Source organism: Oryzias latipes, chromosome 10, assembly GCF_053564925.1.
Source record: "Oryzias latipes strain Hd-rR chromosome 10, Olatipes_Hd-rR_3.1".
Lineage (NCBI taxonomy): Eukaryota > Metazoa > Chordata > Actinopteri > Beloniformes > Adrianichthyidae > Oryzias > Oryzias latipes.
Genome location: NC_136246.1, coordinates 23,999,879 through 24,012,971, shown reverse-complemented (window position 1 = coordinate 24,012,971; position 13,093 = coordinate 23,999,879). Strand labels below are relative to the sequence as shown.

Below are 13,093 nucleotides of genomic sequence, written 5' to 3'. Positions count from 1 at the left end.
AAACATTGCATATTTTAATCTTGATTCTGCAGAACCAAAAAAAGAGGATTTCAAAAAAATGAGATTTTAATCATCCCTTAGCAAAACGTAGTACACGTTTTTTGTATACAATGTATACTTAAGTATAAGTCTGAATATAGCAAGTATAGGCCATGTACATGTGTAGGGGTATACTAACTCTTTTAACTAAATTTGAACATTTTAAGTCTATGAAATTGGCTAAAAATAGTATATAAAGAATAAACTTAAAGTAGACTGCCTCACTTTTAGTATATAGACTAAGTATACTTGTAGTACTATTAAATGGACTACCTTTTGCCAAGGAATTTCATGGTGATATCACAGCACAAATGTAACCAGCATGAAATGAATAGTTCATTAATTCTCTAAAAATGGTGGCATATATTTTGAATGGAATAGCTATGCAGTCTTTGTCATTGATTTTGGGCCAAATGTGTCCTTCAGTCTGTCACACAGGGTGAGGTTAACATTTGTTTAGGCAAATTAATTCTTCTGTTTTCCGAATGAATGGTTGCAGAATTGAAACGTGGCACTCAAAACGTTCAAGTTTTGTTTATTTTTTAATGATTATGATTAGTATGTTTTAAGGGACGGAATGGGTTTAGACTCACTGAGTCATGCCATAAAAGGATATATATTCTTAGTACTGATGATTTCGTAGCGTCCTTATTGGGGAGCAAATGAATCTGCCATTCATTGAGAAGGATCGCTGTAGGACAACCTCCACGACAATTATCCAATCAGATATCGGATTCTGATTAGGGTGGGCGGGGTGTCACAGGGAAATCCTTGCGCGCAGTGGCTGGTGGTTGTCGGTGAAGGCGGGGCTTGTAGACGGAAGTGTTTCCCGACTGGCCCAGCTGTCATCCAGAAGAGAGAAGAGACCATTTACACCGGCTGGTTAGAGAAATGCAGAAAAAAAGGGCAAAATGCTAAAATGTGGTAACATCTGAACGATAAGGTCATGACGCCGAACTAAAGGTACCTACAGCGCACATACAACCGAACGCGCGCGCGCTTCGGCTTGCGAGGGACTAGCTGAGTCTGCGTCGCGTTATTTCGAGATGTGAAAAATGATGACAAGGATTCGTATGCTCTGTGTGTGACATTGAACGTACAGGACGCGAAACAGACGAGGTCGTTTAAAGAGCCATGCGCTATTTCGAACTTGTCACGGTACGGATAATGTTACGCTGCCGATAATGGTGCTCGGCGCTCGCGACACCTAGACTTTGAAGGAGATGAGTTGGCAAATGTGCTAGAAAACCGTCTCTGCGTGTGTCGGCTAGTCTCCTAGCCTAGCGCCTCGGTGAAGGGAACTACCCTAGATTTAGAACAGACATGAGACGTCATCAACATTTCCCTGTATTTAAATGCTTATGAGGAGATTAGGCCGGGGGGGGATTGAGAAATAAGTCTGTATATGTTGGTGCCTTCACCCGTCAGGACGCTTAAATGTCTCGATGTAAAACACTTCATATTTAACAGTTGTGTGGTTATTTAAAAAGGCACATGGAAGGTGACGGAGCAGCTGTTAGCTTGCTGCTAGCTGTGAAATGACCTTTTCAGGCGTCACCCAGAACCTTTTTATTTGCTCTGTTCTGGTTAGGTTGGGTGTTTTCCGTCGTTGCCTGACTGCTAGTGTTATATTTCACCCAGGCCTCCCATGGCTAAGCCAGTCAATGATTTAATCTCATTGATTGCATCACAAGACCAGGCAGGGTGCAGCTCAAGCACATTCACTCTTTTGGGGAAGCTTATCTCGAGCAGAGCTGGGTAAAGTATCCAAATATTGTACTCGCGTTACTTCAAAAATAATATTACTGAGGTATTTACTGTTTTGGTTTTCGTTTAAAAAAACAATTTAAGCATAGAATTTACAGTCTAAAATGGAGAATATGTGTATATATCCAGACTTTGAAATATATTTTAAATAAAGTCACTATTTAGTTCAACAAATCCTTTGCTAAATTATAAGTTAAAAAAAAAAACCTGTCTTCCTCTGTTGGAGGTCTCTCCAAGAGAGTTATTATTAAATATTTGTGGTTAAAGAGTTGGGTTTAACCTTTTAATTTTCACTTTGCTGTATAATAATTACAAACAGCAAGTGTTATGTCTGTCTCTAAGGTTTTTTTGTTTGTTTTTTTACACATTTTAACAGACCCACTTCAACGAAAATTGTGTTGACGTGTTTTTGTAGCATTTTTCTCATGATGGAAGGTATATATAAATAACATTAGAATTGCATTTCTGAAAATTTCTTTATCCAAATTGTGGTAAATAAGGAACAGACCGAAAAATGTTGTTTGAAAAAGGTTGTAGTTGTTGCGCAAAATCTACAATCGGAGGGCCACGCTCCCTGCTGCGCTCCATTCCTATGCATCCACTTGTAGACGACGTCTTTGTTTTCCTCGTGCGAGCTGGCATCTCACTAAACTGTACAGCTGGATAGCTCCAACGTGGCTCGCCATTTTTGTTGCGTAGGTCGTGTTAGGTTTGCAGTGTGAGTGGCTGTAAGATGGCAGGAGAGCATCTGTGCCAATGGTCCCGCCCACAGGTGCCAATTTGTAATGAATTACTGCAGCTCTGCAAAGGTTTTTTTTTTTTTTAATTATTTTGGCTAAATCATACTTAAAAAACCACTGGGAATGCTTTGAAAATCAATTCAAAGATGACCACAGTGAGTTTTTAATTACCCAACATGTTTTGTTTCAGTAAACCTCTTAGTCTGCGTACACACTCTGCAATTTTTGAATGCGCCTTTCACCAATGGTGTTCACACGGGACAAGCAGGGAGGGGTGGCTTCTTCTTTTTACTAGCGCATGTCCGCTACCTACAGCTGAAAGAGGCTTCATGTCAAATGTCCAAGTGGTGCAAATCTCATGAATATTGCTGCTGGCATTTTCTTTTACAACCCTTTAATCAAGTTGGCTAGAAATCAGTTTAATTCCTTGTCAGATTGTCAGTGAATTCTTTTCTATTTAAATTTTAGGTGAAAGTCATCGGTGTAAGCCAAAGGCAAAACTGAACATTTACTGGGGGTTCTAATGGGGGACTACGGCTTTGGAGTGCTGGTGAAGAGTGGCAGTAGCAATAAACCTGCTTTTCCTGTGAGGATCCCTCCTCACCTTCAGTCTCATCTCCCCTCAAACCCTCCCAGCCCCCCTTCCTTCATAAACAACAGCTGCTCCACCAATGGGGGCAGTGCCTGGCTGTTCCCTCCTGTAGCCCAGCACACTAACATGCAAGATGAGATTCTGGAGCCAGACAAGTCCAAGGCTTTGGACCTCCAGGATGTGCCAGAAAAGCCCCAGGTCCAGGCACACTCTCAAACCTTGTCTCCAGGTCAGCCAGAGTCTGGCGGAGGCCTAACCGAGATTGAAGGGGCGCTGGCAGAAGATGGCTCCTTGGAGAAAGGTTCCATGGAGAACAGCGGTGGAAAAGAGAAGCTGAGGATGGAGTCCCCAGTTCTGAGCAGCTTCGACTACCAAGACAGCCTGGGAATGGGCACAAGCTGTGCACAGTCCACTTCTTCCTCATCTTCCCTGATCAGCTTTAATAACTGGTCCCCTGCTGTTCCATCCACCCAGTCTCCTGTGGTTGGTGAGGATGTTGGTGGATTCCTAGGTCCAGCTGGCACAAATGCCAACGGACCTCCTTTACTCTTCCAGAACTTCTCTCCCCATCCCTCCCCTGGCTTTGGAGGTAGTTTCTCTCCTCAGATCGGACCAGTCTCGCAGCACCATCCACCCACACCTCATTCTCAGCACTACCACCCACACAGTCCCGGGGTCCAGCAGCACCGACACTCTCCAGCTAGTCCCCATCAACCCCAAACCTCCTTCTCTCAACATCCCCATCGCGCTGGACCATTCAGCCAGCTTCCCCACCTCGCTACTTCCCAGAACAAATCCCACTCCCCCTGGGGAAGCTACCAAAGCCCCTCCACCCCCACATCCACCTCTTGGAATCCAGGCGGTTATGGGGGCTGGGGAGGCACACAGGGCGTCCGAGATTGCAGGCGAGGCGTAGGTGGAGGGATGACTGGCCATAATTCGATATCTCCCATGAAAAAGTCTTTTCCCAACAACCAGGTAGAGACTTAAACGTTCATAATTTATGGCATCCTATCTTTGAAATGCCAATAAACTGATTAAAAAAAAAAATATATATATATATATATATACAGCTTCCTTCACAGAAGTTCCTCCGAAATAATTCTGGCATCAATCAGAAGGGCTGGGTAGAGGACAACATGAACCGCAACGACAATGTTTATCCCTTTCAGGTGAGAGAACGCATACAATAATACATTCATTGCCAACAAAATAACACAAGTGCAAAAAAGAAAATCTAGTTTCTACATTTAGATTTCATGTGAATTTGGTAAAAATAATCAGAGCTCTTATGTTAAAAATTCAGTGCGTTGGGCCAAATGATTATAATTCAGTTAAATATGCATATCTGTGTCAAATGAAACAAATATGCCTTTTACTAGAACAGGATACTTGCAGTTCTGCCTACTTAATGAATGAATTGATAATTGTGTTTATTTGTTGGAGTCACATCTAGATGGTTTGGTTGAATGGAGGCAGTCTTATCATCTGGTCTCATCACATGTTCCCTTTTGTTCTGATTTAAGAAGTCTTGTGCTCCTCTGTGGCTTTTCATGGCCCAGTCCCCCAGACCCTCAATAGTTTAATTATACTTCTATTGCTTGAAGAAAAGTTAGGATTTACTCTGCAATTTTGGTTTCTTTCTTTAGTGTTTAAACATTAAGTTGAAAAATCCTACTTTGAAGATTTTTTTCCATTTATTTAAATTGTTGGAATTGTTTTGGTTATGTAACAAACTTAAGACTATACTTTTCTCCATTTGCAGTTGTGGGAGTCCTGAAACTGTTTCTCCAGAGGTTTTCACTGGGGTTTTTCCTCAGGAGGAAAACATAACCAGTTAAGCTAATGGTGTTCTTTCTGTTTTTCAGCCTGATAGAACTCGACCTTTTGATGGTTTCAGCATGGTCTCTCTGGAGAACTCTCTGATTGATATTATGAGGGCTGAACAGGATTCCTTAAAAGGTTGGTTTGCTCTTTAAAGAATTGGAAGGTGACATTTTTGCACACTTTCCTCTTTATCTGCTGGAAAGTATATGTGATAAACAAGCAGTTGATAATGTTTTTGGCTTTAATATCTTTGTTTTTCACAAGCACATCAACAGGTTTTGTAACTGCTAAAGGCACGATAATAAACAGGGACTCAAAGCCGACAAAGTCGCACATTTTAATTAATTTCTGTGACTCTGCAGAAACTGTCCTAAAAGTTTTGGAATTCTGGCTAAAATGCCATAATCATAGTTAACAAAAACCCACAGGGAAAAGCTCAAAAAAGGATCAAAGTGGGTCAAAAAAAAGGACATGAATGAATACAGTCACAGTATCTATTGTTTTAGGGAAGAATGAATACAGATGCAGGAAACTCCTAATGGTTCGGAATATGGATCTCACATGTAACACATTTCTTAGATTTGGAATGTAAGATGCTTGTAAAATACAAAATTTGTTATGGAGAATTCTAACTCTACAATTGATTTAAGCAAAAAAACGACAGTATTTTTTATATACTCTTATTGTGTAAATAGTGCTTGATTAGCAGGGCAGACTGGGTAAAAAAAAAAACCCAGTTGCATTTTATCAGCATCTTATCTTACTCTCAGTGCGGTATTTCATGATTTCCAGAAAAGGCTTTTAGGAGAACCAACGTCTACAGAAAAGAGCATCTGGAATTCTAAGAAGTTAGTTTCCAAAGAATCATCAGATTTCACTTTGCTTTGCTTTAGGTAAACTAACTTTAGACCGTTAGTCCTTAAGAACATCAATATACATCATTATTGGACTGATTTCTTCAGTTATTTATGCAGAAAATGTGGACAAAATGTATTTCCTAACAGTTTTATTCTGTAAAATTGTTACTGCCTACATCCAGACCAGCAAATAAGTGGTAAAGCTCAAAAATATTATCCCCTTTGTTTTCGACTGAAATGTCTTTTTATGAAAAAGGTAGAGTGAATGAAGGTAAATTTTTTGCCTATCCCACATTTCTTTGAATTTGTTTTTTTTTAAAGAAAAAAAAAAAGCAATGTTTGGGGTTTAAACTAAAATGGTTGAAGGTGTGAGTAAGTGAAAATATCAAGTACATTAAGGGATAATGGGCAGCTTTTGGGGGGAAAAAAAGTCCCAAATGCTTCAACCTTTGTTGTAGACAAAACAACAGAATGGGGATAGTACTGTTTATCTCTGGCACTCCTCCCAAACAGCTGATTAACTATTTAAACTAGTGCTGTATTGTGACTGTCTGTGTGACTGTATGTCAGAAGGGATTTATACACCCAAAACATCTAATCTTAAGCCCATTTAATAATTAGGTATATTGATGGTAAACATAATTTACATGTCGTGATTTAAAGCAAACCAGATCAAAATGTTGTAGTGTTTGAGAAAAGCTTCCTACTGGCTCCACTTTTACTATGGGGGCAGGTATTTGCCCCTTCACTGGTGATCGAACGGACTTGGTGTAATTGATCGTCACCAAGGGTTTCCTAATTGGGTGAGTGATCTAAGGATTGATTCCCCAGTGCTGGCACAGTATCAAAGTGTTCTTGGACAAGAACCTGAACCCCCGATGTTCCTTTAAATAGCAGGGATGACTGCAACTGTGCGTACAGAGTTTATTTGCACTACAATTTGCAAGTAGTATATTCAATTAATTGCGTTGGGAATTGAAAAAATGATGCAATCTGTGATCCACAAACCACTCGGGTTTGTTTTTGTTAATGTACGTCTGCAGTTTTCTGGAAACTTCACTTATTTAATAGTTTTTGTTCATATTTTGCTGCTAGAATCTGGATTATTGAAGGATTTTAAATAAAAATAAAAGCGAACTAAATAGAAGTTTTGTGTCAAGCACAGTGGTGGAAGTGTAATGACTCAGGCTTGTTTTTAAAATCACTGTTTGGGGGGAAACCATGTTGTGGAATTAAATATTCAATCCTCTATCTAACATTGATCCCAAGCAGTCCAACAAAGTCGGCTAACAGGCCAAAAATCCAGTTATTGCAGCGACTCCATCAAAAATCACAACTCGAGTCTAAAAGGTTATGAGAGCCCAAAATGGCTGAGCTTTGAGGAGCAGCTTATTGAGCAGAAGTGATGTAATTACCAAAGAACGGCTTTGTTCTACCTGCTGTCCACTAGCTTGATGCTGTTTGCTATATTCTTCTCTTTTATGTCATTCTATGATTATTTTTAATGAACTGTTCACCCTTTATTTTTCAGAATTTTTGTAATCTCAATAGGAATAAATTGCGCTCGCTATCACACAACTGTTTAAACTTAAGCATGACGGGGAATACTTAATAGCTGTTATCAGGTTAGAACCAAGCAGTTTTTCTGTTCCGGTTTTCTGTTCTACTCTAAAATTTTAAAGTAACCTTAATGAGCAATTGCTATGTTTGGTAGTTGACAAAGGGGAATAACTGTAAAACGGTAAAGTTAAGCATCCATTTATGCCAAAATTGTAATCTGTTAGCTTTTTTCCCCCTCATATCCATCAGGTCGCTACAGCTTCTCTCACCAGGGTGGAGATGGGCCTCTACCTATGAACGGTATGTAACGTTTAGGGCAGGACTGTAGTTCAGTCCAGGTCTTGAAATGATTGTCTCACACATGGAAATGTTTTTTTCCTTGTGAAAAGCATATTTGCTGGCTTTGATTTAAAAAAAAAAAAAAAAAGAAAAGAAATATGTAAAAAAAATAAAACCAATCAAGATCTACATGGGTGCCATGTGACTACCTAGAAACTGCAGAGGAGCTTAGATTGCATACTTCTGATTAAAAGTGGCAAAAATCTTGGTTACAAATCAGGTACAATGTTTGTGTTTTTCTCTTCTTTGACTTGAAATCAGGCTTTCTTGTCACTTTAAGTTTAAAACCATTTTCCAGGATCAAAATTATTCTTTTTCTCCGCGATGCAGGTTTGTTTATACAAAAAAATGCACTACAAATAAAATCAAGTTTAGACATGAATGCTTTTTTGAATTCTTCCTTCCTGCTGATAAATTAGATGATTCATTTCAATCCCTGGAGGTTTTTTTGCACACTATTTTTCTTTTTACATCTTTAAAAAGATAAAACTTTAATAACATTTTGACTTTTTCCACATGCAGCAAGAAGTTATGGCAGAAGACGAGGTAAAGTTTGTCTTAAAAATATTTCTTGAAATGTTTGTCACAGCTAGTAACTTAGTTTTACAAAATGTCTTAAAACTGAATAAAATTAATTAAATTGAATTTCACTCTACCTACCTTTTCTCTATTTCTTATCAGAATGATGGACGTTTTTCTGCTTGTTTTCCTCATCAGGCAATTCATCCCTGTTCCCTGTGGAGGACGAGCGTTCGTTTGCAGAGGATGAGTCGGTTGATCAGGGGCTTGCTGGACTCGTTTCAGCCCACTGCTTCCCTCACCTTAACGGTGAACGAGTGGAGCGGTATTCCCGCAAGGTGTTTGTCGGAGGGTTGCCCCCAGATATAGATGAAGGTGAAGAAAAAGAAGCTTTTCAGTCTCATTTGATGTTTTCATCGGAATTGCAAGGATTGTTTTCTCTACTTTATTGTTGTTCTCCTTTGGAGAATTGATGTTGATCTGTAAAAAAAAAATATATATATATATATATATACATTTTTCTTTTTCCTCAGATGAAATTACTGCCAGTTTCCGTCGATTTGGTCATCTATTTGTAGATTGGCCCCACAAAGCAGAGAGCAAGTCTTACTTTCCACCAAAAGGTAAGAGGAGCATTTTGTTGTTTTTAGTTTGGATCGCTGTGTTCACTCATGGTTCTGACTGCAAATCCTTTGCAGGGTACGCATTCCTGTTGTTCCAAGATGAGAGCTCTGTTCAGGCCCTGATCGACGCCTGCATTCAAGAGGACGGCAAACTGTACCTGTGTGTCTCAAGCCCCACCATCAAAGACAAACCTGTGAGTGTGTTTGTTTATTCTGTCTTTCATGCTTAAACGGGTACAATATTATATTTGATTCAAGTGTCAAAAACTTTATTCACGAAAGTCTCAAATCCAGTCTTGGTTTTGTAGGTCCAGATCCGGCCCTGGAACCTGAATGACAGTGATTTTGTGATGGATGGATCTCAGCCTTTAGACCCAAGGAAGACCATCTTTGTCGGGGGTGTTCCTCGCCCCCTACGTGCAGGTATCCAAAATGGTGGCTCTTGACGTTTTTAATGCGTTTCCTCTTGACATTGCCTCACCCCCATCTGTCTTTAATTCTTCTTTTAGTTGAGCTTGCCATGATCATGGACCGTCTGTATGGGGGAGTCTGCTACGCCGGGATTGATACAGACCCTGAACTCAAGTATCCAAAAGGCGCAGGGAGAGTCGCCTTCTCTAATCAGCAAAGCTACATTGCAGCCATTAGTGCCCGATTTGTGCAACTGCAACACGGGGAGATTGATAAACGGGTAAGCTGATCTGATGCCTACAGCTCCGCTCTGCAATACGAGTGAATGCTCATAAATTATGAATTTTCTGCCATTACAGGTTATTGTATTTTGTCTGTTTTATTTGCTAACCCATTTTTTTTATGGTTCTGTTCTCAATTTCCTTCCTCCTCCAGGTGGAAGTGAAGCCATATGTCCTGGATGACCAGCTGTGTGATGAATGTCAGGGCACTCGCTGTGGGGGGAAGTTCGCTCCTTTCTTTTGCGCCAACGTGACCTGTCTGCAGTACTACTGTGAGTACTGCTGGGCGGCCATCCATTCTCGGGCCGGACGGGAATTCCACAAGCCGCTGGTGAAGGAGGGCGGGGACCGGCCGCGACACATCTCTTTCCGCTGGAACTGAGGCGAAAAGAGCCGCCGCACGATAAGGGGGAGGGACCAAGAAATTTGGGAAGGAATTTGGGCTATGATATGAAAAAAAAAAAAACATGCACTTTTCCTTTAAGTTAAAAAAAATATTAATTTATTTTTATTTTTTACCTTTTAAATTGGGACTTCTAAATGAAGTAAATACAAAGAAGAGTGAAATCCCATTTATGTTTTGACTTTAGGTGTGCATGAGCATTTATGGATGCATTGCTTTTTGGGTTTTGATGTTTTCTCTTTCTTTACTTGACTGTACTTTTTTGTTTTTAGTGTTAGCTGGCTGAGCTGCTTTTGTTTTGTTTTTGTTTTTTTGTCAAGAGTGACATAAAATCGAAGTGAGATGCATTATATCTACATCAGTATACAAACGTTTTGAAAGTCGGGGTGGCTTTTTCTTACCTATTTTTTTTTCTTGCAGGATTGGAGAAAATCTTTACCAATTTACCAAACATTGAGTGCAAATGGTTTCTAATGGATGAGCTTTTCAAACAACCTAATGTTGACAAAGGTGGAGGAAAAAAAAAAAAAGATATTCTCCCTTCAGTTTGGCACACACTTGTAGATTTTCTTTTTGGCATGAACAATTTTTTTTTTTTGGTTTATTTAAATTCTTTGTAACCAGAAAGGGCAAACCAAAGATTGGCCTAAACACACACAAAAACGGTCACTCATCTGAGGGTTTAAGGATGATGTCCTCATGTAACAGTCGGAGGAAAGGCTGGAGTTTTGGTTTGTGGGTTTCAGTGATTAAAGACACAGCCCTCAGGGCTCAGGTATTGGCAGTAGTATTTATTCATTTTATATTGTCAGGGATATTGGCACTGGAGGCTAACATGCTAACGTAGTACTAACCTAATGGGAATGCACAGTCTAGTTTCCCTGAGCTGTCCTCATAGTGTACCACTGCACGCTCTACTGTGACTGGAGCTTCTATCACAAGTCTTGTGGTTGGATATGGTAGTAGCAAAAATTTGCTGTCACAGAGATAAAAATATTATTTTATACATGGCCTGCTGTTTTTTGTAAAGTGTTTTATAGCTGATTATTTTGTCATGAACATATAAACATTTATTATGCACTACTTTTTCTAAATATTTTTTTCAATAGTCATTTTAGGCACATTTTTCACAAATGGGAGAACTCCTTTTGCAATACCTCATTTTTTTTCACTTGATGAAAAATAATTTTGTACCTTTGTTACTAAAAGATCTGCATTTATGGTAAGCTTAATTTAAAAGAAAAAAAGAGATTAATATAATTTTTAATTAGCTTTTATATATATCTAAGTTCTGGTAAATCTAAAAATTGTCTGGTGCATTGGTGTGATTCTGTGAAATAAAAAAAAAAAGAAATGGTCATATATGGATTATCCTCTACTAATAAACATAATCACAGGATCCTAAGGCATAACGAGACCTTTCTAAAGTAATTTTTTTTTTTTTTTGGTAGTCTTGAGAATATAACCCGACTCTGCTCCTATAGTTGTGTTTAATAAGATTAGGGTGTTGGCTTTGGTCAATGTGAAATCTTCCTCTCTCTGATTGGAGTGAATATCCGCTGTTTGAATATTTAGATCCTCTTTCTGAGACTGCCTGTAACTTCTACTTATTCTTGGCATGCATAAGAGATAACAAGACTAGTGATAATGCAGGACCTAATGTAATGCACTAGATCTCCTTTTTTTTGTTTTGTTCTTTTTTGTTTGAATTTCCTTATCACTTCGAGATCACCTCTCTTGTAGCCTCTCCTCACCCGATGGAGTCTGCCTTTCTCACACAGACTTGATGTTTATGCAATATACACCGTGGCAACACTTTGGATGTGTTTTGTAACGTAGAGGACACTCTGTAGGAACAAGTTGAGGCAACTTGATCACTTTTGACCCCATTTGTGATGTGGCATGCTTTGGGACATAACCTGAATGTGATTTAATGTTGCAAGTTAACTTTGAGCCATTATGTGCAATACTTCTTCTTTCCAGAAACAGCTCTCCGCAGTGTAAGTCATTTGATCCATAGAAATCATGCAGTCTTGGACACTTGTTTTCCTGTCGTTTATACTGATGTCTCTCAAAAAGAGGAAAAAAAATATCTGAATTTATTTTTTAACATTAGTTTTGTGCTTATTTACTTATTTTGCTACTACCATGCTACTGTGATTGAAAACATTGTATATACTAGGTCGATAACGTATGTATCATTTGCTATATTTTCAATTGAGATGTATAACTATTATTTTGATCAGAACCTTTGTTATATTTTTTTGGGTGATGTGTTTAACTTGGTAACGTGTCTAGTTTTTTCTAATTGCTGTAATGTGCTCCTCATTCTCAAATGAAAAACAAAATAATCTGTTAGTATTGCTTCATTGCAAAATTTCAATAGTTTTTACTTGAATGCTGGGAAAGGTTATATTTATTGACTTTTTTTTTTTTTACCTAAAATTTTGATTTTTATCAAGTCATTTCACATTTATATGTAAGTTTGAATTTTTATATATATATTTTTTTCTCCCTGATTTATTTACGCTACAATACAGACATCAGTTTTTATAGTCAGTTTGTAGTACTGAAGTAAAATGGAAATCTAACGTCACGTTTTCATTTGCTGCCAACTGTTGGTAACCTGTATGCATACATTTGAAGTATTTGTAATGTAAGATGTTGAATGAATAAAACAGATGTGAGAAAAAGAAAATTAACTTCATTTTTTTGATTTTATTTTTTCAGTTTAGGAAAGTCTTTGCCACCTTACTGAATAGGTTTTAGTCATTTAAAATGTGGACCTAAAACCTCTGTGTCAGTTTTTTTGCACATCTGGTGAGCTAAATCAGGTCAGAGCTATATATAGGCTAAGGCTTATTTTTGGTCTTAGTGGAGGTTATTTAGCTCACACACAGCTCCAGTCTTTGCCCCCATCCAGTTTAAGATGAACATGGCTTTTTAAAGAGGAGATCTGCATTTAAAAAGATCAACTGCACATGAAAACATAATGAGGGTCTTATTAAAATATTACTTTTTAGTTCGTAACGTGGTTTCCGCAGTATTCCTGTGTTTATGAAGAAAACTACACATTTCTGAAATGGAGGTTTTCTTTTTTATGGAGTGTTTTCAAAATGGAAGCTGAAAAGTACG

General features: G+C 38.5%; 1 protein-coding gene across 6 annotated transcripts; it reads left to right on the top strand.

Annotated features, from left to right (window-relative positions):
- Nucleotides 1–798: 798 nt before the first annotated feature.
- LOC101160327 (cytoplasmic polyadenylation element-binding protein 4) lies at nucleotides 799–12,656 on the top strand. Of its 6 annotated transcripts, XM_078954347.1 has the most exons (14): nucleotides 878–1,002; nucleotides 1,681–1,797; nucleotides 3,015–4,116; nucleotides 4,212–4,310; nucleotides 5,007–5,100; nucleotides 7,632–7,682; nucleotides 8,244–8,267; nucleotides 8,439–8,615; nucleotides 8,774–8,863; nucleotides 8,939–9,057; nucleotides 9,172–9,286; nucleotides 9,373–9,554; nucleotides 9,710–9,827; nucleotides 10,379–12,656. In XM_078954347.1, coding segments are annotated over exons 3-14 (2,118 nt in total). In that variant the 5' UTR covers nucleotides 878–1,002; nucleotides 1,681–1,797; nucleotides 3,015–3,069; the 3' UTR covers nucleotides 10,381–12,656. The 6 variants fall into 6 exon arrangements, with proteins under 6 accessions (XP_023815084.1, XP_023815081.1, XP_078810474.1 ...); XM_023959316.2 differs by lacking the exon at nucleotides 1,681–1,797 and having other exon boundaries at nucleotides 799–1,002; XM_078954348.1 differs by lacking the exon at nucleotides 1,681–1,797 and having other exon boundaries at nucleotides 839–1,002; nucleotides 4,224–4,310.
- The last annotated feature ends 437 nt before the right edge of the window (nucleotides 12,657–13,093 follow it).